This window comes from Podarcis raffonei, chromosome 2 (genome assembly GCF_027172205.1).
Source record: "Podarcis raffonei isolate rPodRaf1 chromosome 2, rPodRaf1.pri, whole genome shotgun sequence".
NCBI lineage: Eukaryota > Metazoa > Chordata > Lepidosauria > Squamata > Lacertidae > Podarcis > Podarcis raffonei.
This window is the reverse complement of record NC_070603.1, coordinates 81,288,355-81,315,731: the sequence shown is the minus strand read 5'-3', so window position 1 is coordinate 81,315,731 and position 27,377 is coordinate 81,288,355. Positions and strand designations below refer to the sequence as shown.

General features: G+C 43.5%; 2 protein-coding genes across 5 annotated transcripts in view; both read left to right on the top strand.

Moving 5' to 3' along the window:
• The window catches only part of SUSD3 (sushi domain containing 3), a 60,000-nt gene extending 41,274 nt beyond the window's left edge, over positions 1-18,726 (top strand). The window contains exons 4-5 of the mRNA XM_053377795.1: positions 1,052-1,213; positions 18,337-18,726. Coding sequence (XP_053233770.1) covers positions 1,052-1,213; positions 18,337-18,553 — 379 coding nt within the window. The 3' untranslated portion in view covers positions 18,554-18,726. The remainder of the gene's footprint in view (positions 1-1,051; positions 1,214-18,336) is intronic.
• A 5,030-nt stretch (positions 18,727-23,756) lies between these two features.
• The window catches only part of CARD19 (caspase recruitment domain family member 19), a 31,694-nt gene continuing 28,073 nt past the window's right edge, over positions 23,757-27,377 (top strand). Inside the window, exon 1 of one of the 4 annotated variants that reach the window (XM_053377792.1) lies at positions 23,757-23,912. In XM_053377792.1, the coding sequence (XP_053233767.1) occupies positions 23,897-23,912 (16 nt within the window). In that variant the 5' untranslated portion in view covers positions 23,757-23,896. The remainder of the gene's footprint in view (positions 23,913-27,377) is intronic. The other 3 variants (XM_053377791.1, XM_053377788.1, XM_053377790.1) reach the window with 3 other exon arrangements.

Below are 27,377 nucleotides of genomic sequence, written 5' to 3'. Positions count from 1 at the left end.
ACACTGTTTTGCTTCAAAATCAGAAGTTTGTCTTGTGATGGCAATTTTCCTGCATTTATTGCAGAAAACCGCAGTAAAAGTTTCTAAAAGTAATCTAAATGTGGCTATTGGAACTCTGGTGAAAGTTGTCCCATCTGTCTGTCTGCAATGACACTTTGTTAACGCATGTGGCAACTTGCTCTGCTCCCAGCGGTTGTCATGTTCACAATCTCTTAAAAGGTGAAAGGTAAAGGACCCCTGGATGGTTAAGTCTATGGAATTGGCGACTATGGAATTGTGGCACTCATCTCGCCAGTGTTTGTCCACAGACAGCTTTCCAGGTCATGTGGCCAGCATGACTAAACCACTTCTGGCATAACAGAACACCGTGATGGAAACCAGAGCACACAGAAACGCCGTTTACCTTCCCGCTGCAGCGGCACCTATTTATCTGCTCACACTGGTATGCTTTCGAACTGCTAGGTTGGCAGGAGCTGGGACAGAGCAACAAGCTCTTACCATATTTTAAACACTTCCTGCTTCCCAAATGGCACCTTTACCCACGCTGATATTATTTAATAATATGCATTATTATTTTCCAGATTTATTAGTTGTTTGCTACAACTGCAAATACACACAATAAAACCACCCACATCCAAATTGCACAGCTGCTCCAGAAGTCCTGATAGTGTGACTGATGGTGTCAAAAGCTACCATGAGCTCAAGGAGCATGAAAAGCTCCCTGTCCCCCTGTCACTCATTCACAGTCCCATACGTGTCTACATGATGGGTGTATACTTTCTAAAGCAGTAGCAGAAAAAGAGGAATGGCAGTAAAAATAAAAAATTGAAAGTATCCCCTGCAGATTTAATACTGTTTCCTATTTATTTTCTGCCTGTTGATGTCACGTGGTCTCTTTTCATGGGTGCTCTTCATATTTGGGTGTCCTTCCTTTGAAACTCTGCTTTGCTCTTTGCCTGTGCTACTGAAACCTTTTTAGCTCAGTCACCTGCCTGGCTAACAACACTGCTGCCACCCATGTTTATCCTTTCCTCTGTATCCATTTTTACAGGGATATGCAACTATGGTACCAGCTCAGAAGTGAAGAACTGGAAAACATGCAAGCGGCTTACTTTGGTTTTAAAGGCAGAAATAACAACAATAACAAAATAAAGAATAAGCCAGTATTTGATGATGGTAGTAATATGGCGTATGACAACCGAGGCTTCTGCAGGTAAGGTAGCCCAGGGTACTGGGTTATGCAGCTTTGCAAGACCAAAACTCTTTAACACATTGAACAGTCTACAGAGTACCTTGCACTGAGGTAGGCTGTTTGCCAAATCAGGGTCTGAACCAATTCTTTAGGTCTGTGGACCCCTGTACTAGACAGCGGCAAATGACTGACTTCTCTGGTGTGGGCTCCATTCAGATAGTGATAAAATGCCTCTGTTCTCCAAACAAAAAACACAGTTCAAAATGAAAACCTTTGATCATTCTTGGCATCGTGCCTCCAGTCTTTGTCTTCACTGGTTTAACTTAATATATATCACCTACGTGATGCAGTTTTATTTGGGATAATGCAACATAGAACACAGTATGAAGCTATAGTCCTGATTGTGTATACATTGGGGCTATGTAATTCGAACTGGTCAGTGACTCTGATTTGGATGTAGTAACAGAAAGTTCAGCCTTATTACCTTTTGTAACCACCATTGTCATCTGATGCTTGCATACACATCAGATTCTGCTTTCACTGGGCCATGGGCACACCCAATTCATGGGATGCGAAGTCCATTCGAGGTGTATGTGCTGATGGAATCTGCACCCTTTCACTCAATGCTTCTCTCCCTTCCTGGGAGGAAATCAAAATCTGGTTAAATCAGAATACAAAATCTGATAGAGCAAAGTTGGATAGATTCTTTTTTGTGGGGTGGTGGCAAACTTTTGTTGATATCTCTCTGAGGCCACTGCATTCATTTGGGTCATCTCCTTGTTCCATACTTATCTGTCCTACAGGAGCACTAACCAGCCAACTGGTTATCTCTTTAGAATAATTAAAGGAGAGAAACACTACCTCAGCCCCCTGGGCTGAATGAAACCCTCCAGGTATCTCTGCCCAGCCTGTGGAACTCTCCTCAGGCCATGCCCTTTCACAAACCATTTTTCATGCTTTTGCGTGGCTGGAATGTGTCCTTGAACACCCCTCAGAGAGGTGTATGGAAACCTCTGTTGCTCTCACCATTTTTTGCCTCTGGCTTCCAGCCACCAGAAGACTGCTTATGAGGGAATGTAGGATAGCTCAGTTGGTAGAGCATGAGACAGGGTCATGGGTTTGAGCCCCATGTTGGGCAAAAGATTCCTGCCCTCGTGGACTCTTCCAACTCTAGGATTCTATGACCCCAACTTAAAGCAATATATTTTTTAAAAACTAATGTCATTTGCCTCTTCTTCCCTTCTTGGCTAAGGAGGCAGACCAGTCTTTAGTGCCCCTGAGTGATAACAATAGTAGGGCAATGCCTTCATTTCCATTGAGGGCATTGGTGGGGAACCTTGGGCCAATTCCATCCTGCCAAGCCTTATTAACTGGTCTTTAGCACTTTTCCTAGGCCACATTCTTCACCGGCTCTGCTCCACACCATCCTGAAGTGAATTTGCTTGGCAGGAATGTGTCCCTGCTGCTTGCCCAGATGGAGAGATTTGTATGTAGAAACTGCTGACCTGCGTGACTCAAATGCAGCCCCTATCCAAAAACCAGAGTCCCCGTCCTTGCCATGCCCACTTCCTTGTCTCCAGCTACCCCATTACCTCTGGCTTGCAGCCCCTGGAAGGCTGCCCATGAAGGCAGTGTGTCTACTCCTAATTTAGGGTTTTTAAAGGAGTCGTTTTACTTGTTGTGGAGGTTTTATTTGGTTGAATAAAGAGTGTAGGTGCAGTCTGCAATTTTTCTGGGAAGGAGATTTATTTAGAGCAGCGGGGAGCTGAGCTCTATAAGCTACCCCATAATAGCAATTGTTTTTATTGTCAGATATTCCACTCTTTGTTTTTGAATTTATTACTGCTGCTTTTTTTGCTGCTAGTAGCTGGAGGAGAGCGAACAGTTTAAATGGCAGATGCATGTTGCAATAACACTCAGGCTGAGAGGGTCGGAGGAGATAATGCAAATAAATTACGGTACATTCAATTCAGCTCCTGCTTTGACGGATGCCTGGTTCTGACTCATAGGCCAATCCTGGCCACTGCTTTGCTCAGCACAGTCTTGTGCTGCAGAACAGGAAAGTACTTTGAGGTAGGCATATGTGTTCATGTACTGCAACATTTTACAGGAAATCCCCTAGCCTGCAGACTCTGGTCTGCATAGCACAGGGAGCTCCCTTAACAGTTCTTAAGCTGTTGGGGATCTCCTTGGAGGTCATCTTGGCATCAGCAGTACCACTTCAGCTGCTTTGTACTAGGTCAGACTTTTTCCTCCATCTGTTGCCTGCTGTGAGTGGCAGCCACTTTCCAGGGTCTCAGGCACAGGTCTCTCTCATTAGTTGCTGCCTGATCCTTTTAACTAGAGATGCCAAGGATGAAAACTGGGACCTGCTGATTGCAAAGCAGGAACCCTACTGCTAGGTTCCACCATGCACCAACCATTCCTGTTTTCTAGTAGCCATCCCTGGAACTGCATATTGTTTTTCCTATTAGGCCCCCATTTTTTTCTGGTGGAATTGCTTTTTTAAAATGTGGTTAGTGTGAATGGTGGGGTGTATGGGGTGTTAGGGATGGAGTAGTACCTCTGGTGTGGGGCAGGTCAGGCTCCTTCTGGGATAGTTTGTCCACTTTTGATTCCTACCCTGCACTCAGCTCTCACTTGTGGCTCCCAGAAGCTGCCAGCATGCGATAGCGGCCCCACCCTGGGAATGGCTTTGACTGGGCTGCTAAACCAGGTGAGGGTCGCCGATGGGTCTCAAATGCTCAGTGAGTTAGGGACTTGCCCTGCGTGCAAAGACAGGCTCTGGCAGATTGAGTGGACGAGACCAATAGTGGGTCCAACAGTCAATAAAACTCTAATCCTAAACCTTTGCTGCCTTGTGTGATTTCATTGGGAGAGAAAAAAAAAGGCTGAGGAGTAAACCCTACACCAGGCATGGACAAATTGGGCCCTCCAGATGTTTTGGGACTACAACTCCCATCATCCCTAGCTAACAGGACCAGTGGCCAGGGATGATGGGAGTTGTAGTCCCAAAAACATCCGGAGGCCCAGTTTGCCTATGCCTGCCCTACACCAATCCAGACTGGAGTCCCTGAGATGGTTGGATGGCGCTTTGTATGCATTATTCTGGCACCTCCTGCAGCCAAGCTGGTGCCACGGGCTCTGATTTCTTTCACACCACATCAGTGAGGCCAAGAGGGGTTTCTTGTCATCTAGGCGGCTCAGGACCTCCATACACACTTGCCTAGGCTTGGAGCCTAGTGCGGCTAACGCAGTGGTTTGACTTCATCCCCAGAGGCACACTCCATTGCCTCTTAAGACAAATGGATGCCAGCGACCTCAACAGTGTGTATGGCTGCAGTGGCAACTCTCCAGTGTTTAGCTCCCTCCTTCGGATCAAATCTGTGACTGGGGCATGGACGTGTCCCATTTCTATCTGACATACAAAAACGGAAATGAGCTATGTATTGCAAGCCCAAATTTCCTTGCCCAAACCTGAGGCCTTTATTAAAATGTCTCAGCCCACTGAGCTGGCAGGTGGCTAAAAGTGAAAGGGTCTTTGTAAATGGGGTGCCACTGCTTTTTTAAAAAATCTTGTCACTTTCAACTTGCTGATTTTTATTCTTTGCTCTCTGTTCTGCTCCTGATGTTACCTGAAGTTCTAATGCCGCGTTTTACATTCTTGTCTTTTTATTGTATTATATTGGGGATAGCCAACTAAATCATACTCAGAGTAGACCCTTTAAAATCTCAGACAACCTTTTGTCATTGAGCAGTGCATAAATAACATAAACAAAATAATAAACAAATAAATTAAAACCTCTCGTTTCATATGGTGGTGAGGTATTTTTTAAAATTACTTTTGATAGCAGATTCTAGTGTAAGCATTAGCTTGGCTTTTAAAAGAGTGCAGGATAGACCACAGCAAATTCAATTACTGTATAGTTTATCGCTAGCTTTGAACTAGTGTGATGTACCTGTAAAAAAAACACGGGAAATGGTACATTTGGTACAAAGTCTAGTGGCTACTTAATCAATTTTTGAGTTTTGAGGGGTTTTACATATACTTAAAAAGCTAATTACACAGTGATTATATCCTAAGGCACTTCGTCAAAAGGATTAAGAGCTTGCTTTTAATTTTAGACACCTGCATGTAATGAAGTGCTGAGATTAGTTCAATATGCAGTCCATATTTACATTTCTGGAATTTGTACCATTTTGTTTACTAAGCAGGACAGTTGTTTTCAATTTAAACACAAATAAAATATATAAAGCAGCAAATACTTGGTATGCAACAGTCTGTTTCACTAAAATCTCAGAATCTCTACCGTAGTTAGGGGGTGGTGAGCAAGGGGGCACAGGCAAGGAGGGGGCGCAAAATCTGCTAAAAATATTTCCATAAATATGTCTATAAATAAAAATATCAATTATTGCCTCTTAAGAAAATGTTTTAAATAGAGGGTATTTATACGATATGTGGGGGCCCTGTTTCCCCCTATTTTTTTCTGTGCCACATTCCCTAGGGGGTGCAATCTGGACAGTTCTGCTAGGGGCGCAAGATCACCCAGTTACATCTCTGTCTCTGTTCTGTGCTAATCTCTGTGGAGCACAGACTGTTTTACTATAGCCCTCACTCAGTTTCAGGGATATGAAGGGATGAGCAAGGCCACACTTCCTGGCTCCATTCTGTCATTCTCCTGTGCCTCCATTCATGTGTTATGGAAAGGCATGTCTGAGGTTGAGTCCATGCTCTGCACACTTTGCCCTGGTTTGTATATCGCCTTAAACCAGGGGTGGGAAGACCTCAGTCCATGGGCCACATTTCCATCTGTGCAATATTTTGGGGGCCAGATGCCAGGTGCCTGGAGCATTGCATTACCTCCCTCCCCCCCGTTGCTGCCGTTGCTGCATCACACTGTTGACTCATGTTAAGTTTGTGGTCCACCAAGAGCCATGGATCCTTTTCACATGTACTACTGGTAAGCCAAGTGTCCCCCATCTTATATCTGTGCAGCTGATTCTTCCTGCCTAAATGCTGAGCCTTACATTTGTTCCTATTGAAATGCATTTTGTTAGTTTGGGCCCAGTTCTCCAGTCTGTTAAGGTCTTCTGTTAAGGTGATTCCCTGGGAGATGGTGGTGGTTCTAGTGGACAGAAATAGTTGGAGGTGCCTACAGGAGACTGGACAAGAGCCTTTTGCTGCAAACCCTGCCCCTACTTCATTGCTTGAGTTGGAACCTCATTTTCCCTAATGGTAGGGCCAGCCTATGGCCCATTAATCAAAAATGCCTAACTCTTTTGGGCAATGTAGTAGGTTCTTGAATGCAAATCTATATTCACTAAATGACTTAACAGCCATGGGTCCAATGTATTATGTGGCATGCCTTGAAGCTGACAAATGGGGTGACAGCTTTGTGCATCACTTAAGGGACATTTGTTTTGTAATGAATTAGACAGAATCAAATCTTCTTCTTCATCCTGAACACATAAATTATTGCAAATAGCAAGGCAGTAAAGAGGAATTTGCAGGGTAAGTGCAGTCTGAAGAAGCCTTGTAATGCATTATATAACAAATGAAATTGGAAGACAACAAATGAAGTGTCATTGTAACACATTGTTTTTCAAGGTCTCTGTCCTCCCTCCCTCGGTTCTAATTTTCACCCCATGGTTGTGCCACTGAAATCTAAGGCTGTCGTGTGTGAAAAAGCCTCATGTTATGGAGATGGCTGCATATTTACTGCAGGAAATCCCTCCCTGGGCCTACAGGCGGTGCTGTTCTGAAAAGACTGAACTGGACTTCTTACATTGAAAGTCAGACACTTCCCTTTTCTAGCCAAGTTCCCCTTGACCAAGAGTGTGGAACCTTTTTCACCTCAAGGGACACTTTCCAGGGGTGGGCAGGGCTAAAGGCAAAAGTGGGTGGAGCAACAAATGTGATTTTTACCTTTGTACAGTAGGCTAGTTCCTATACAGCCTCACATGCCCCTCCATCCATCCAGGGAAGCAAGAGGCATGATGCATCCCACCTAGGCAAAAACACTCAAGGACCAGGGTGGGAAGAGTGCTAAGAGCCAGCTAGAGAGGGCCCATATCTGCCCTTGAGAAACCGAAAGCTTTTTCCTTGCCCAGTGTTCAGAAATGGCTCTTCTTTCCATTATCTCTTGAGGCAATGGCTGTTGAGCATGTGGGGCAAATGCAAACAAGAACCTAAAGAAAATGTTTTGCATTTGACATCCAGTCTGTTCAAGTAAGAGACATACATTTTTTTAAGGGCCAAACTCAGTGTGATGTGGGAGATTGGCAATGTCATGTTTTCTTTCCCTTTGGTCAAAGCAGCCATGGAACAGGTATGATTTGGATTTGAGAGCTGGTGCTTGGCAGGAGGAATTTATTTCTCCCCCCACTCCAATGGATATTCCAGTGGAAATTGTGTCCCAAAGCTTCTATTAGCTGAAGAGAAGAAGTGGGTAAGACAAGAGCCCCAGCCATTCCTACTTTTAACCAAAGCGTGTAAAGAGATATTCGGAGAAAGATTTTAGGAGCAGGGCCATAGCTCCGTGGCTGAGCCTATGCATCACATACAGGAAGCCCAAAGTCCAGTCCTCAGTATTTCCAGTTCTAAAGGACCAGCTAAGCAGATGATGGTGTAAACAATTTAAGACCCTCAACAGTGGATAATTCTGGACTAGATGGGTAAATCATCTGATGGCATAAAGTAGCTTCCTAAGCCGAGGAATGTTAATCTAGTTTGGCCTTCAAAGCTATAGATGCTGAGTATTGTTATATTTATATATTTTCTGGCATGATTGTTTTCAGAAGATTTGAATGCTACACACACACTGCACATCATCCCACTTTTCAAAGGCTCAACATTCCCCACTTTGCCACAATTTTATCTAGCTGAAATGCTAATGGGGAAAAAGCCCTGGTTCAGTGAACTAATTGCTGGGTGACTTGTAAAGGCTGTGCATTTGACTCTAGGTGTAGGAGGCTGCGTTTTCTCCATTAGGAGCAGCTGGCGTGTATTTCCATGAAAAATCTTTCTTTCTTTTTTTTTTGTAGGGCTGCTAATTGGTGCACTCCTAAAGAAGTATTTACTGGGTATTTTTAGAAGTTGCCTCTGAAGGACTGAGATGCTGTGGCTTTTCTGAAGCGTTGATTCAGAATGCTTTAGCGCTGTGTGTTATGACCAAAAAAGGGGAAATCTCTTAACAACCAAGTGGCCTGTATAGCAAAAACAAGCAAAGCAAGCATCCAGGGGGAAAACAAAAACAAAACAGCAATATCTTGGCTGCATTTGGAAAGGAAGGAATAAATGTACACAATGAAATGGGCTGTTGCCTGCGAGAGGCTATGCAAAAAATAAGTGAGTTGACCATGTTTGGGGTCAGAGGGTGGAGATCACTTGGAGTATGGAAGATTAGGGGTAAGTGGGAGGTGGAAACGGAAGAGAGAATAGAATGACAGTTGGAGTGATGGTTGGAATTTATGTCAGAGGACTGTTGCAAGAGATGGAGAGGGTGGGAAGCAGAGGTATTAACTGACCGGGAATAGGTTTCAGAGATTAGTAGTTCTTACTAATTCATCCCACACTTCAGTTTACTTTGGATTTGTTTTACTGCTCCTCAAATAAACACTCTTGTCTGTTAACTGTGGGCAAATGTCAGTGAAACCCCTGCACTGACAGAGAGTATGAACATGCTACCAGGGTATCTACACAGTGCTTTTAGCACAGACAGCAACACAAGTCCCTTAAAGAGCTAAAGAATGTTTTGCTGTCACAGCTAAGCATAGCCACAATTTAGGGAAAAGAAGTGCAAAGTCAGATTAGGGAACTGATCTCCCCGTTTTTTATTTTTATGGTAGGAATATAAAGTGTGGAATTCAATGTGACACTAAGGCGATGGTTTCATCAGCCCAAGTGTTTCTGCTTGCTTGATAGAACAATCTCCTCTCTCCTCCTTCCTGTTGGGTGTTCTGGGCAGATCTCCTGACCTTCCCAAGGAGGAAACGGGGACAGAAGTGAGACGTGTGGAAAGTCCCATTACACTAGTGGGACTCATTGCAGTGGCTCCCACTAACACAGCTATTTAGTCGAACCTGGCCCAAACTACGTATATAGGACTGTACAGGTTATATCTGATGAAGAGGGAGTTACTTCTGAGTAGGCCTAGCCTTTGAATATCAGTTGCTGGTAAACCACAAAGTGGGGAGAGGCCTGTTGTGCTCAGGCCCTGCTTGTTCCCATAGGCATTTGGTTGGCCACTGTGAGAACAGGATGCTGGCCTAGACAGGCCTTTGCCCAGATCTTTTGTTCTTAGGATTGCACTAAGTTTTAGTCAGCTATTAAAGGCATCTAAGCTGGTGGCCATTGATGTATCCTTTGGCAGAAAATTCATAAATTAACCAAGAATTTACATGTGCTTAAACTTATATATATATATATATATATATATATATATATATATATATATATATATATGTGACAGTTAAAGTGCTATGAGTAGGCTTCAACACCTCAGTACTTAGCAGCATTGTGGGGGCAAATTGAGGGAGTAGGCTGTCAAATTGGTAGCAAGTTAAATTTTTTTGTAAAGGTTGCAATCTTTGTGAAATAGGGTCAAATGTATTTTTCAAGATGGTGTACTGTAAGTGAAAAGATTGGAAAGTTAACTTTAGAAAGTTAAACTGCATTTAAAATTTTGTTTTTTTATCATCAAATGTCAAAATTCTCTTTTCTCCTCTGTGTTCAGAAGCTTTTTGACTTCTGGTGACCTTTAAGGCTTGATGCTACTTGGTGTTCCTAGAAGGCAAGGGGATTTCTTTTTAATCTGATGATTCTGTCCTTTGGCTTCACCAAGTACCGTATTTTTCGTCCCATAGGACGCTCCATCCCATAGGACGCACCTATTTTTTTTTTGGGGGGGAAATAAAGGAAAAAAATTTCCCTTTATTTCCCCCCCAAAACCACGTTGGGGAACAGTGGGATGGTGGCGCTGCACCTCCCCGCTGTCCCCCGAGCTTGTGGGGCTGGCCGATGTCTGCCCGGCGCGCGGGGCGCCCTGAAGCAGAGCGTGGGAACTCCCGCAGGACTCCGCACGCTGCGGATGTCTGCCCGGCGCGCGGGGCTCTCTGCTTCAGGGCACCCCGTGCGCCGGGTGGCAGGCTGCTATCCGCAGCCTGGGGAGCCCCGAAGGAACTCCCGCAGGGCTCCCCACACTGCGGATGTCTGCCCGGCGCGTGGGGCTCTGCTTCAGGGCACCCTGCGCGCCCGGCGGCAGGCTGCTATCCGCAGCGTAGGGAGCCCTGCGGGAACTCCCGCGGGCTCCCCAGGCTTGCTGATAGCTTCCTGAAGCCTGGAGAGCGAGAGGGGTCGTTGCGCACCGACCGCTCTCACTCTCCAAGCTTTAGCGAAAGCCTGTATTCACCCCATAGGACGCACACAGATTTCCCCTACATTTTTGGAGGTGAAAAAGTGCATCCTACAGGGCGAAAAATACGGTACTTGCCCAGTTGTTTTTAGGCACATCCAAAGTCTGCTGCAGCACAGCTGGGGCTGGATCTCAGGAAGTTGGCAGATGATGGGAGCAACATCTGCGCCATCATGGACAAAAGAGGGCCCACTCGGGCAGACACTAGTCACTGCAGCTGGGCATTGCAGCATCCTTCCTTTCTTCTTATGTTCAAAAGCATTTTCTTGTTTGAGGGCAGCCAGCTGGGCATGAACATGGCTGCAGACTCTAATTTTATTGCTTCTACTCAAAAAATATATTCTCCTTTTCTTCCACAAAACAGGGCTTAGTCCCAGATAAATTCCTTAAGAAGCAGTCTCTGGACCCAGAAGTGTGTGACAACTTCCACCCAGTTACTCATGCTCTCACCAGCTGAGCTATCCAGCCTTCATATCCTCTTTGAGAGCCCAAAGGGTGGGTGGTGGCTGTTCAGTGCCCGGCATACTTAAAGGAGGCCAATTAGCTGGATGCTTTTCAATCCAACTTCAGACTTGGTTTTGGCATGAAACAGCTTTGGTCATCCTGACTGATGATCTGTCTGTATTGGGAGAAGGATGTGGAGAGTGTGACCCTGCTAATTCCCCTCATCTTGCAACAGACTTAAATATCATAGTATCTTCCTGGATTGGCTCTGTGGGCTGGGAATCAAAAGACATGAGATTCTGGTTGTTCTGCCTCCAGCTCCAGGACCAATTCTAGAGAGTAGCTTTGGGAACTTTTACTCAGCCCCATGGCAATTGTGCTGTGGGGTCTCACAGGGATCCAGCTTGCCCCTCGTTTTATTTATGATAGTTATGAAGCCGTTTGAAGTGATTATCAAGGGACTGGGGATGAAGTGTCATTGGTATGCTGATAACATCCAGCTCCCTTTTCCGTAAGAGTCAGGAGAAGCTGCTCAAGTGCTAAGTCAGAGTTTGGGGTGTCAGTGAATTGGATCAGGGCCAATAAACTGAAGTTGGCTTCTGACAAGATGGAGGTGTTGTAGATCTGGTCTGAGATTTGAATGATCTTCTGGATGGCATTGCATACCCCTGAAGGATCAGGTGCGTAGTCTGGGGTTCTTCCTTGAACCTTGCTGCTGGAGGCTCATGGCTGTGGTGGTGCAGAGCATCTGTTTCCCAGTTTGGCTGGTTTACTAGTTCTGGCTGTTCAGGGACAGGGATACCTTAGTACAGTAATCCATGTTGCCAGGGTTGACTATGCCAATGTGATCTTTGTGAGATTGCTTTTGAACAGGGTTCCGAAATTGCAGGTAGTGCAAAATGCAGCTGAGAGATTGCTGATCAGCACAGCTGCATGAAATCATAGAACACTGTGCACGGGCTACTTGTAGTGAACCAAATTCAAGGTGCTTCTGTTAAAGCCCCAAACGGCTTGAGACTCCATAATCTGGAGGAGCATTTGCCCCTGTGAGTTGCTGGAGAACTTCTTTTGGCTATGCCATCACCTAGTGAAATGTGGATGATTTGAACTCTGGATATTAATATTATCATGTTATTATTCATTAAATTTATATACCACCTGTCAGGGAACTGCCATCGGAGCCAAGAGTGGAGGTAAGGCTCCCCAACGATGCAGGAGAACACTTCCTTTGGGGAAGGAAATCGGCGTGACACCAGGAAGAAAGGAGAGCAGGGAAGGACTTCGGAGAGATGGCTCCAAGACTCTTCCACAGAGACCAGCGGGGAGAGCCCAGGACCTCCGTTGGGCACGCCCACTCTGCACAGGAGACTTCCGCGCAGGGAGGCTAGGCGGAGACTTCGCGTCAAAGAGCTTTTATGTTGGAAGAAGTTCAGGAAACGCCCACTGACGGATTCTGCCAGTGACTGACACAGCCACGGAGAAAGGGCTGTCCAGCCAGGGAAAGGTTTAGCCAGACAACGTTGCCTAGAGCAGCAGCCCCCTTACGCACGAGCAACCCCCAATTCCCTTTACACCACCCTTCACCCAAGTATTTCAGGGTGGTTCACAAGATAAAAATGCAGGATAAAAGCTCAAAATAAATAGGGCTTTTGGTATACTCTTCCCAAACCCTTTGATTAAGATAAATTTTAGTTGTATTATAACTGTAGTAAAGTTAGGTTTAGTTGGAAGCTATTCCTTGGTCAAGCAACAAGGGTGAGGCCTTGTGGGTAACCAGCTAGCCACAAGGACCATGGGATATAAGTTCTGTCCCTTTAACCTCAGACTCGCAGGCTCCCAGAGTGTGAGAGATTTACTATGGGAAAGGAAACCCCTTGATTTAATGAAAGCTTTGACACCTGGGTCCGAAGTTAAGTGCATTCCCTCAGTGATGTTATCTGGCCTTGATTGCCTGAGAATGTGAATTTACATAAGTTTCACGGAAAGGGAGGAACCCTTTGATTTAGGCTCTGGGTTCTTAATGAGTCCAGCTGCCAGGAGTTAGATTGATTAGTCCACAAGCTCGTCATTGGCGAATTCAAAAAATAATCAGGAGTTATGATTGGTTTTGGGGTTCCGACGCTACTTGGAAATTGGGGATAAAAGATCTTGGAAATGGCTGAGAAAGCGCGCTCTGCAATCCGCAAACCGCCCAGCTGCTGATGTTCCACCTAGCAGCCGTCCTTTCATCCTTTGTGATGGAGAATCGGAAAAGACTTTGAATGCGGAACTCTGGAAGAACTCTAACTATTCTATCTATCCCTTAGTTGTGAGTATGTAAGTCAGTTAGATTTTACAATGTCTTTATTTTCCTTGCTTGTAACTTGCCAAAGAAGTGCCTGCTATTTTAGCATGTTTTCTGTTGTTCTTTTAAAATAAATTTTTTAAAGAAGAAACTGTTTGGTTTATGTGCCTTTCCGGGGGAATAGCTAAATCCTAGCCTTACGCTTGGTTACGCTCTACCGTAGAATTTCTGTCTGCAAGTCTGCGGATGCAACTTGTAGAGTGGGGATAGCCAAGAATAACGGGTCACAGCCTACTCCCTGGGTTGTGGTTCTGGGTCCCCGGGAACAGAGGGAGTGGTGGCAGCCCTACCGGGTTTATTTGGTTTTGGTTCTGTAAAAAGTGTGAACCCGCCTACCAGCCCTGCTCAAGAAGCCTGGACTGGCCGGAGAGCAAAGACAGGTGAGGGAGGGGCAGGCGGCTGGGGGCGAAGGTTTACCACAACCATGAAATTATGTTATAAAATCTTGTTGCAAACATTGTACTCTGTATGCTTTGTCATATTCAAGCCATTATTGTTTCCACAACAGCTGCATTATTCCCACCAAAATGTTGTGCATTGTAACACAAGCGAAAATTTCTACCCACCACCTTTCAAAAGAAATTCCCGTGCAAAGCAATTTCCAATGTCAATCAGGAAACAGAAGAGCATACTTGTTATGTCTTACAGTGCTGAAGTCTTTATTGCAAGTCCTGTTCGCATTATTATCATTAGGAACAACACAAAGGGGAATTAAGTTGATTCTTCTGAACTCAACTGGTGATCACTTGTCTTTTTCTATCTGTTGTATAATGAATGGAGGGATGCAAACTGAGATCAAAGCTGCACACAACAACAAAATAAGACAGCCTCCCGCTGATCCAGCAAGACAGATCTGCTTATGAATGCAACCTTCTGCATGCGTTTGCTGATATGGGTGTTCATGTGGATTCTCATCAGAACACTAATGAATTGGAGAAAGGCATTCTTAAAAATCAAATAGACTTATCAAAGTGTTGAGAAGAATGAACAATGATCAATCAGATAGAGTGACCAAAGAGTGCAAATAATACATCACATATAGCACTTCCACCCTCTTAGTGTCCATGGGCATTTTAAAAGAAATCCTAGAGTTCCTTTTCATACAAGTATCCAAGCTTGTGGTGGTCTATGAACACAGAAACTGTTAAGTTGTGGGTGAACATATCAGACGACACAGCGATTCTTCCAAAGCAGCTCTTTATTTGTAAGCTGGAACAGAACTGGACTGAAGAGCTCAGTCAGCCTGCTTATATAGAGCTCCAGAACAACGTAACTGCAGCAACTTTCTAAAACTATCCAATCACTGAACGTCACTTTCGATCCTTCATTTGCATACAAACTATCCAATCACTGAACGCCACTTTCGATCCTTCACTTGCATAACTATCTACAGTATCCCCCTGCTGGCCCAGGGTGAGAACTTCAGTACATAACAGAAACCATCCTTCTGATGGAAGATAAAGGGATGCCATGTTTTATGAAAGTCACCAGGTGTGGCAGTATTTCACAATATCCCATACATGCACCTCTCTTTAAAGAGCTGGCATATGAGTCCTTCCAGCCTGCCATTTCATGATCTCTCTCATGTTGCCCCCAAATCTTATCACATGTTCACATTCCCTCTACAAGTGCCATTAATCCCATGAGCCTTACACCCCTTCAAGCACAGTGGAGACATTTCCTTTTTATTACCAGTGGGGATGTGCAACTTGGGCACCAGACATTAATGCACAACTAGTTGCTTATCTCTTCAGCAGAATCATGTCCCATGATGACAGGGGAGTTTGTTAACCTCGAGAGCCAGTGTGGTGTAGTGGTTAAGAGCGGTAGTCTCGTAATCTGGGGAACCGGGTTCACGTCTCCGCTCCTCCACATGCAGCTGCTGGGTGACCTTGGGCCAGTCACACTTCTTTGAAGTCTCTCAGCCCCACTCACCTCACAGAGTGTTTGTTGTGGGGGAGGAAGGAAAAGGAGAATGTTAGCTGCTTTGAGACTCCTTAAAGGGAGTGAAAGGCGGAATATCAAATCCAAACTCTTCTTCTTCTTCTTCTTCTTCTTCTTCTTCTTCTTCTTCTTCTTCTTCTAACAGATGAAATTGTTACTAGGATTTTATATGCTGATGCAAGTGAAGAATTTGGCCAAGCAATTTCCTTTAGAAACTGAGCAGAACCAGGCACTGAGTTAGATGTGCAGAAGTGGCCTTGATTTCAACAGAATGCAAGTGCATATAATATAATTGTACACTACATTGCGATTGCTATAAAGAGTTGACAGTAAAAGGAACCAATGATATGGCTGAGGGAAACAAGATTTTGTGTGTATGTGGTGGGGTCAAAATTTGTGAAAACACATTCCTATCTCCCTCCTCTCCCACAACTTCCAGCGTCTATACCTGCAGTGGACAAATCATACTGAGTCAGATCGTTGTTATTTGAGTCAATTCGAATTTATCAAGGCTTTCATATCTAGTCCTTGGTGGCATTTGCACACTATCTAGCCAGATGCAAAGGGCATCGTTTATCCAGATATCATTTGTTTTCTTTGACACTCTCCAAAAGACTCTTGAACACTCCGACATAAAGCTTCAGAGAACACTATCACTCTGGGATCAATTATAGAAGTTGGAAAGCAACTGTAGTGTAAAGAGAACGTAACTTTTTTTTTTAAAAAAAATGCTTCTATCTGGAAGGGTTTTTTCTTTTTTGAAAACACTCCTCCTCACAGAGGCCGTGAAAATAAAAGTAGTTTTTATGTGTCACCTGATATCTAGCAATCAGATATAAATGCAGAAAGCAACCACACCTTTTCCCTGAAGTAATCTTTATCTTCCTGCCTCCTTTCCTCCCTTGTCGTTATATCACTTTGGCTTTTGACCTGCAACCACTTGTATTATTACCTCAAGAAAATTGAATTCTGTATATGACACAATAGGGGAAGCACGTGCTTTTGACAACATACGGGATAAAGGAAAATGTTACCTGTAACTGCTGTAGCCTTCCCCCTCCTCCCAAGCTGATTCCTATAAGTCAAAAATTAGGTCAATAACATTTTGTGTTGGATGTCGGTTTCCAACGTTTGATTGTAAAATCTTTATCCTTTGATTTTTCTGTGGCTTCTCAAAGTACTTGCTTTTGAACCGTGTATTTTACAACGTGTTGCCCTTGAACGGCAGTTGTTAAGCAATCTGCACACCTCTACAGTACTTCCTGTTGAAATATATTGATTTCCTCTTTGGCTGTGCTAAGCTAATATGAGAAAAAAGTGGAAGTCTCTTCTGAGAAATAGCTTCAGGGATCTCTAATATGGTTCCAGTAGCCTACATGACACACCTATCATTATTATTAAAAAGACTTGTATTTGTCTAGTACAGTCGTACCTTGGTTTTTGAACAGCTTAGTTCGTGAACAACTTGGAACTTGAACGCCGCAAACCCGGAAGCAGGTGTTCTGGTTTGTGAACTTTGCCTCGGAAGCCGAATGTCCAGCGCAATTTCCGATTGGCTGCAGGACACTCCTGCAGCCAATCGGAAGCATTGCCTTGGTTTCCGAATGTTTCGGAAGTCGAACAGACTGTTGGAACCCATTTTGTTTGAAAACCAAGGTACGACTGTATTAGCTAAAAAATATATTGAGCTTTTATGAAGGCATCAAATTGTCTGCCATAAAATCATGTGTGTATGTTTTTAAAGGTATACTGTCCACCTGTGCAGAAACTTATAAAATCTCCATTTAGAACAGGAGTGGGAAATTTCAGGCCCATAGGCCACACATGGTCCTCCAGACCTCCCTATGTAGCCTACAGGCTTCTCCTCAGGTCACATTCCTCACAACCTTGCTTTGCCCTTCTTTGCGTGGATTTTGCCTGGCTGGAATGTGTCCTTGAACTCTGAGAATGTCTCTTGCTTGCTGGGATGGAGGATACAGAGGTATGTGTAGAAAATGCAAAGATGTAAAATTTTACCTGTACAAAGGTAAAATTTAGTGGCTCTACTCACTTTTGCCTCTGGCACCTCCCACCACTGGGGTGTGGTCCCCCCCCCACCAGGTGCCCAGAACTGAATAAGGCTTCAGACTGAAAAAAGGTCCCCAGACCTGGAAGTAATCTAGGAACAGCTCCACAAGGTGGAAATACAAGATCTAGGAATGTTATAAACAAATGAATAAGCAAGCTGGTAAGATCTGCTGTAGACAGAGTGGATAAGCAACCCCCCCTTTTTTTAATTTAAAAAAAGGTTATCTATGTATGCTACTACTACGGGCTGTGTTTTGTTAGCCCCCAAATGGAAAACGAGCAAGGTCCCAACTAAAGAATGGCAACTTACGTTGACAGAATATGCACAACTTGCAGACTTAACATATAGAGTAAGAGAGCAGGAAGAACATACGTTTAAAGAAGATTGGAAAACATTTATTGAATATATGGGAAATAACTGTATACAGCTGAAAACGCTGGCAGCATTAAGATAAGTTCAACACAGTGTAAACAAGTTTTGATGGATGCAATAATGGAATACTGAGTGGTATAGTTTTTGTAAAACGTTCAGGGATTTATGATATGTAAAATGAACCACGGAAAAAGAAGAAGGGAAGTCATTGACATCTAAAGGATGTAAAATGAGTATTTTAAATTGTAAAACAGAAAACTTAATAAAAATTATGTATAGATATGATAAGCAAATCTAAACAGTGAGGGAGGTAACTGAACCTCCCAAGGAAACGACAACTCCCTGTCTTGTGGTACCAGACAACAGGCCTTGGTTGGCAGACCTGGTGCGAGGCGTGCTTTATTTATTGGGTATTCTAGATTTTTATCTGCTCTGCTATTTATTGACAACTTCTTCACTGCGGTGGCGGGGGGGGGGGAGGGGAGAGAAATCCAATGACAATACTATATCAAGGCTATAGTTTTATCTAAATTTTTAAAAGGTTTCTTTTCTTTTCCAGCTTCCATGACGAATGGGCTGGAGGCATCACAGAGACCGGCTGTTTTGGAGAAAACGATTTACACAGCAAACCAGCCAAACCCAGCAGTTCACTTGGTAGACAGCTGGGACCGGGGCATAACGTTGCCATACATACCATAAGTACGATACATGTTGTCGAGGTCTATGGGCATGAAAAGGAACCGCAGGGGACAATGGATACTCATTTACCTGGATAGGCAGTCTCATAAACGCAACGAAGGATTTGCTGGACCAAAGCCAAATGTGAATAGAGATACCTGCTGAATGTGCCTTAAAACACTGTATAGAAATGAATCACTGCATTGTTCCCATGTATCAGTTACAATAAACGTCAGAATATCAACAGATTTAACAGATCTGACAAATGTTATTTGAAAATGCATTCTGTTTTTTTGTTTTTAAATTAAACAGTACATCTCAGAATTTAACAGCAAACCATTTCTGCAATTTGCTTTCCCAAAAAGAAGGTGATCCTATCATGAAAACAAGGAAGCACGTATATCCGGTATATGTTTCTGTATCCCTGTTCTTAACAGTTTGTACTTTTGCTGCCTGTGAAGGTTTTTGACAGCAACAAGGACAAATGCACATGACTGCGAATTTATTTTATCCTCTGTTTTTATAAGCATATCAGATAATACATGAAATGTATTTTTTCACAATAAATATGAGGGGATTATAATAAAGATTTTTAATTAAGAAAAAAAATGTCAAATTTAGATGTGATTTCATTGTTCAGATTCTGAGGAAACCTTCCATTTCTAACTTTTATTTTTAGTTTCTCATACCTCAGCTAGCCCATATTAAAGGTATCCATTTACTTAAAAGATTTCTATCCTGCCTTTCCCACATATGGCTGTCCAAGGCAGCTGGGGACACAGGTGGCACTGTGGTCTAAACCACTGAGCCTCTTGGGCTTACTGATCGGAAGGTCGGCGTTTCGAATCCCTGCAACGGGGTGAGCTCCCATTGCTCTGTCCCAGCCCCTGCCAACCTAGCAGTTCAAAAGCATGCCAGTGCAAGTAGATAAATAAATATTGCTACAGGGGGAAGGTAAACGGTGTTTCCGTGTGCTCTGGTTTCCGTCACAGTGTCCCGTTGTGCCAGAAACGGTTTAGTCATGCTGGCCACATGACCTGGAAAGCTGTCTGTGGACAAACACTGGGTTCCTCGGCCTGAAAGCGAGATGAGCGCCACACCCCATAATTGCCTTTGACTGGGCTTAACAGTCCAGGGGTCCTTTACCTTACCTTTACCTTTACCAAGGCAGTTGGCATACAATTAAAACAAAACAACAGTTTGAAGGCAAAAATCAAACTAAAACATCAAACGAAAAGCTGCAGTCACTTCGGATAAAATGAAAGCTTATTCATAAACTCAAACCCTTGAAAGCCTTTGGTGAACAAAAGCTTTCATCAGATGCTCAAAATAATTCAGGCATTATGTTATCTGTGTTCAAATGGACTCATTTAGGGGGCTCAGGGATGCAAATACCGGTACAGACAAAAGTAGGTATTTATTCACACACTAAGCTTTGGAGACATTGCTGGCCACCATCTTGGAGGGCTTTAAAAGAGGATTAGACAAATTTGTGAAGGAAGAGATTATCAGTGGCTCCTAACCCCGATGGATATGTTCTCCCTTCACTGCTGAAGGCACTGTACTTCTGAACACCAGTTTCTGGAAACAGCAGAAGGGGAGAGTGCTGCTGTGTTCAGGCTCTGCTTATAGGCTGGAAACCACGGGAGGGGAGTGTTTGTGATGGGTTTTGGCTCATCGAATGGCTCTTCCACAGGAACTTGAAGACAGAGTGATGAACAGACAGGGGGAAGCTACAGGGATGCTTATAACATATTATACTTCTAGATGGGAAATTCAAAACGGAAATGATTCGTTGGCTGAACCGATACAGAAAAGGTAAGGTATGGTCCACATGAAGCCCCTTTCATTGGTGGCAGAGGTATTGCTGTGCTGCTGTTTTGCACGAATGAATCGCCGCTCATGGGGCACAGCATACATACTACACGGCATCAGCCTTGCTTATAATGCATGCAAAGGGCACTAAAAAGGAGGAGGGCCTTAAGTCACGTGGGGATCAGGTGGTGCTTGAAAGGACACCTTTAAAAACCCTATGTGCACTGACAGTTAATGCAAGTTAATGGAGAGTGTGATCTCTACTTTAACTTGTATGGGGAAGAAAATCCCACCCCAGCTGTTTTTGAGGTACATCATCATCTCCCTTCTGCCTGCAAGTTTATGGGGAGAGTGCCCTTTCCCAATGGGAGTTAATAGAAAAAGAAGAGACTCGGCCCCATTAACAACTGGGAGGAGGAGGAGAAGCCCACACCCAATGACACTTGGGGTAACAGGGTCCTGACTGGAGAGTGTGAGGTTCTCCCTCCCCACCAACTGTTTACGGAAAACCCGTACTACCAGCGTAATCACATTCCTCACACAATCGCAAGCGTAGCTTCACCCCCAGTTAACATGGAAGGTTCAGGGGAAAGAGCTTTCAAATTAAGCACGGATATCTACATGGCATTGAGAAGAAGCATTAAACAAAACTGAGGAGGGCTGTCCAGTTGTTGAGAGTAAAATGGAATATAAACCTCATACCTACAAATTCACTTCCACCTTCCATCCTCAAAGTTAAAGGCTGAAGATGGGAAGTTGGGGGGGGGGCGCTTTGGTAATGTGTTGCCCTGAGAGAGGACAAAATTGGATGCGCCCCCCCCAACTTTGAGTAGGTACTACTACTACTAATTTTATTATATCCTGTGCAGGAGAACTGCCCTCACTGCCCTAAATCTGGCTGTGCTGAGATGAGAGTGGTGTAGAACCAGCTCTGCAGGATCAAATCTATGCACACCAATTATAGTGTAACAGGCCACTCGTCCACGGGATTCCAGGGGTCTTGACCCCCAACCAGTGTCTGTGCTCCTTTGGAGAACTGAGAATGCAGAGGAGGCTATAGTAGCTTTAAAAAATATGATTTATTCACATATTTACACCTGAATCTAGATGGAGGGAGTCCAGATCTTACTACATGGTCATCTCAAGAGGGGCTTGTTCCTCACAGCAGTGCAGCAGGTGGAATCCAAGGCATCTCTCTCTCTACTTGCCTTCAGCCAACCTGCCAAAATGGTTCTGGGCTCTTCTCAGCTATCCCAAGTTTTCTGCCAAAGGCCCCAAACTCTTCCTATGACATGCCCAGTTACCCTGGCAAGCTTCCAAATCCTGTCTCTGTTTACACTTCAGGGCGGGGGGGGGGACTGTTCTCTTGAATTGCCAATGGCCCTCAGTAGCCTGTATTGTTTCTTAATGGTTCTAGCTTGGACAGGTCACTTTGTATAGGCTAGCCCAGGAATTCCTCTGCAACTAGAATTTCTCCCATCTTATCCCAAATGGTCAAAATCTTACCATTTATTAATTTCTTGGGTTTAGGGGGATCCCATCCTCCCCAAAACCTATAACAATAGCAGTAATAGTAATAGTGACCAGCTGGTTCACATGGAAAGCCATAGCAGTAGAACAATGCAAGTCACCATAAAAGTTATCATAAAAGTAAGATGGAAAAACCCAGAATGAAGGTGGCAGGAGTGGTGATATTGCTACAGGTTTGGGGCATGTGTCGTGTGCCTTGTGAGCAGGCAAGAAATGGATGGCGCAAGAGATAAGGACTAATGTGAAGCAGTAGGTGTGTATACAGAAGTGACAATATTAGAACACTGTAATTTATTTAAACAATCTGGTACTATTAACTGCAGAGTTACAGCTATATAAATAAACTGCACTCAGATCATTTGGCGATGCCTGCGAATATGCTTTGTTTGTGATAGCTATCTCCCCCCCCCCCCGGAACTTGCTTTATTGCTCATGTAAAATTTACTTATCATCAGAAAGAAGTGCATGAGAAACATGAGAGCAGTGGAGAGTAACCTCTTCCAGTGTTTACCATCTAATGAACTTCGGCAGGCAGCTCCTGTGGGTTCATTTTTGCAGTGGCAGCATAAAAGAGCATTCAGTCCTGGACAAGCCATCCTTCCAGGGAAGTCTCCATCTCTGAGCTCCCACTACACAATCTGTACAAGATGTTACTGGCTTTCTATTGGTCCTAACAGGGCGAGCCAACAGGAGCTCAAATAAGTCCATAAAGGCACTGAAAGAATGAGGACTTCTAGAATGAGGACTTCCACTGGCCCACCTTCAACACCACTAGTGCTCTCTGGCCAGATTCTTGGGGGGGGGGGTTGCAATGGGTTGGACCCTTGGGATACATTCCAACTCTACAATCTTTGATTCTGTAGGGCAAAGGCCTCCAGGGTACGATTAGGCTACCCAGGTATCTTTTACCCTGGATGGCCCATTATTATCTAAGGTAGTTCTGGTTTGTATGCATTTATGGTTTAATCGGACGTTGTGGTTTTACCAGACCTATAAAGGGGTACTATCGCATCAGGGGCTGATGCTAAACCTAATTAGGCTGTGGGCCAGAGCCTTCCCACCTCAGGAGTAAGTAATGCATTTAATCATTCATGTGAGTTTCATGGTTAATCTATTCATTGAACTTGCATATGGGTAAACATGATTTCTGAAGGAAGAAAAGTGTACTTTTTCAAGCTTAGATGCTTAGAGCTCCCCAGTGGCGCAGTGGATCAGGGCACCTGGTTGTTAACCAGAAGGTTGGTGTTTGAGCCTGTGGGCAGGAGTCGTGTACCTTCCAACTTTTAAGATTCTGTGTCTATTAGTCATGGCTGAGATATTCTGAGAAGAGATGTTTCTTTCCACATAAGAGAAAAAAGCAGCAAGCTCAATAATATGGTGCTTGCGACCTTCATTTTTTAAAAGTATTAAATGTATAGTTTTTTAATTTTTTAAAAAACTGCTGCAGTTATTAATTTGGGGCACCTTTTAGGTTGATTAATAGTTTTAAAACTGATTAATCTGTTATATTAAACATTGTACTATTGCTATTTAGATGCCTGGAACTATGCCATGGAAAATTTGTAAAAAGGTTTCACAGTCGTTTTTTAAAACGTTTCTGCCAGGAACACAAAACTTCTGTGGGAAGTATGCAATGTTTTGTTACAGTGTGTGCCAGTACACCTGTTGGCACATCCCATTTTAAGCACTTAAGGCAGCTTTTGCAGAAGCAAGTGTTGGAACAGGCTGGAGAAGTTCAACAGAAGCGATTGTGTGCGTACATGTTTAATAGCTTTACTCGAGTGTTTTTAAAACTGCAAAAGCCTCGCTGCTTGATATTAAAGGACAAATGTGATCAGGTCACAGTGACCCCTTTCTTCCGTTGTGAACCGTTTACCGAGTAGGTATCCATTTATTTTCCAAGGGCGGAATGAAGACCTCTGCTGGCCAAAGCCTTAAGGTGGCTCTCAGATTTTACTTTCGTTTTTCGCCCTCCCGAAGGCGTCACTGAACTTCCGTTCCTGACAGCAACTTCAGTAAGGGGACAGATTTTCAACTTGGCCGATTTCATGGATTTCTTTCAGCCATAGCAGGAAAAGCTGCCAAACCCATGGACAATGCTCTTCAGAAAATGTAAGTCATAGTGAATTATTTTTCCTAAAGCTTATGTTCATAAAGAGGTGGGATTTTTAAAAAGACAAGACAAAAAGCCTTGCTTTGAAAACAAGAGCAGCTGTAAGTGACTTTGGGGGGGGGGAGGAGGGAGTGCCTGCCTGCAAGTCTGATTCACCCAGACTTGGTCCCTTTTGTGTGAATGTCTTTTGCATTCTTATTGCTGGGATATGTCATTCTTCCTGTTCATTATCTTTAACAAAGAATCTGTCTGTACAGCGATGATAGGAAAATAGTAGTCATATGGTCTGCTAACCCTTTTCAACTGAAAATAATATTTTGGGACTTGTTCTTCAGTATAAAGCTTTCTGCTTTTGTTTTCTACACCTGGCAACATAATATTTTAGTATATATTTAGCACATAAGGACATGCAATGAAACATTATGCTTGAAGGGAAAGGTTTCCACACTGATAATTTTATTTGCAGATCAAAAATAGACGCACATTCTTCCAGAATTGCTACTGTGACTAATATTATCATGCGATGGCTGTGGGCTTGCTTTCAAAATTATTTAGATTAGTGTTTTCCTTCCAGCTTGGAAGTACAATTGTACCCCCCCCCCCAAAAAAAGCACTTTCCCGGACCTTTCTGTAAAATGGAGGATTTATTGGGGGGGGCACACACAGTTCCTTAGCAATGGCAAACTTTAAGGGTCCTCTTACATAATCTGCCATACCAAGGCTGCTTCAGATGTTGCTCTTGGTTCCTATTCCACATTAGCCACCTTATCAGTTCACCAGGACATGGATTGACATGATTAGTTTGCAACAACTCCTTGGTTGCTAGTATAATGATGGTAAACATTGGCTACTAAATGGGGTCCCTTGAGTGTTTGTAATTCCTTGCTTCTAGACCTTTTGACATCTGGGTTGCAGAACTAGCAGTAGCATCACACTGTACTGCTTCCACCCCCCCAGCAAAAAAGCATTTTCACCATAGACAAAAAACTCAAAAATCTATGAATCACACTCTTCCCAACAGTGCTTTCCCACTGCTTCTCCTCATCCCCGCTGGTGCATCAGAGACAGTGAGAGCTCAGCATGAGGACTGCATAAGCCATAAGGCAACGCCCTACCATGTTGATCTAAGAATGTCTGTGAAATGCAGGCACAACAGAGGGTTATTTGTTTCTAAGGTTGTTGCCTGGGTTAATATCTAGTGCAACTCTGATTGCCATTTCATTTTGTGAACTCCACCCAACTCATTCTATCCGAAACAAGCCTGGCATTGTTCCCATGGTCAGTTATGCCAAAGTGAGGAGAGCTTCCGATTAGTTCAGGCTCTGATCTTTACCTATATTTCCTTTCATTTTACGCATATTAAAAAATGATTCATGATTGAAATAAGGGCAGCGTTCCTCACCCTTGTGCCCTCCTGATGCTTTGGCTGTGGCTGATGGGAGGATGGTGGTTCAAATCGTGTGTAGCAACCATGTTTATCCAGGGGTTAGTTATAAACTTAGCACAAAATGGACCGATTATTTCAATGTGCAACAATTCAAGCATCATGCTGGGAATGAGTATGAAAACACTGCCGGTGTGATGTAATTGTCCGTGTTGTGTTTGGGCATGGCAACCCAATATTCAAATCACAACTCTGAGCCAGCTCAGGAACATTCAGAGTTCTCTGCCAAGAACAACTGAGGCGTAAAAGAAGTACATGTCTAAACATTTGGGGACATTGGCATGGCCAAGGGGGGCAGCTGCCTCCCCATCATTTAAAACAATAGAAATACTTAATTAACTGACCATTGATTCTGCCCCCACCCCCAAAGTCCAGCCGCCCCTAACAAAAATCCTGGCTATGCCCATGCTTGGGTACATACACCTGGCAGTCATAAGCTGGAAAGTTGTTTGGCTTGGCAAAGAAACACAAGTCTAACTACCTGCTCAGTATGGTTTTTAACATATCAAGAGTTGTATCCAAAGTAGCACAAGTTTGTCCCATCCGTTCAAATATTTCTGCCTGCACTATGGGACTTTCCCCCTCTCCTCCCTCCATGTGCCTCCTAAATCAGTTCTAGGGGTTTTTGCCAACCTTCCGGAGCAGATTTGGGAAGGAAACAGAGTGTACACAGAGGGAGATGATGAGTCCAGCTGTGCAAGCAGAAATCCTTGCAGTGATGGGGGTATGTTAGTTTGATACTGCCCTAACATTGTAATATCTCAATTATATGTCCAAAAATTTGTTGTGCCCCAATGAAGATCCCTTAGAGTGCAAAGCATGTATAGCTCTAGTTATATGAAGATTTTTGAATACAAATGGCCTGGGTGACACGTATGTGGTTTGGCCCCCAAATTGGCTGCTGGGCCTTCAATAGCTTCTGCTGCACATCCTAATGGTTTAGGGTTCTCAGAAGCTCTGAGGATTTCTCAGCTGAAAGGACTCACAACCAGGGTGGTTCATTTGGTTAATTTATTCAGGACTCATTTTGAAGAATGAAGATGAGCAAATGTTAATCATTCCTTACCAAGTTATGCATCCCTCATTATCACAAATTGCTTTCCAGCCCTGAGACAAATACGTTGCACTCCCTAGCAGACTTATAGAATAATTCTTTGCTCAGAGGGAAGTCCCACGAAATTCCATTGGACTTACTCCCAGGTGAGAAGATATAGATGCCTAGTTTCTTATGAAACAGTTGATTTTATTATCCTGAGGTGTGAGCTGTAGGTTGTTAATCATGCCAGCAACAGGTCAATTTTATGCAGTTAACATAATATTTAGTTTCATATTTAATGTTGATCTAATTATGACAGTGCTAATCAGATGCCCAGGATGGGAAATTAGAGTGTTGGATCAGTGTGATTTCTGCTTTCAATCTTAGATCTGTATTTAGCCACTGTTGCCTATGGGGCACTGCCCCAATGATACATGCATGTATATTTTTGGCGGACAGTGGAGTATTGTGGGTTTGCATATATACACTATGATCACAGCCTATACCGTTTAGCAATAACCAAATAATGCATACACAACACATTTGCATATATGCCATAATCCATACGGATTTATTTATTTTACAAACTTATATTTTTAAGTTTCTATTTTTATCTGCATTTTTGCGAACTGTATTTGTGGGTATCTAAAGAGACACTGTGGTGCAGATGGAATTTCACTCTGCTTTCTTGTAATGAAGGTTACTTACAAGAAGGGAGGCCTGGGATCGCAGCATCAAATCCTAGCTAGGGAAGTGCTTTTTTATACTACAAAACGTATCAAAGTGCATTTTATCTCCTAGCTGCACACAAATGGATGAGCTCATGTTTCTAATAATAATAATAAACTGCATATGCAAATCAGAAAAATGTAGAATTTTTTAAATTTGAGAACTTATGTGAAAAAATAAATTATGTTGTTTGAAATTGTACAATTAATTGTTTCCGAAAGTGGCGATTAATTTTCTGTGTCTAAATTTATGTTC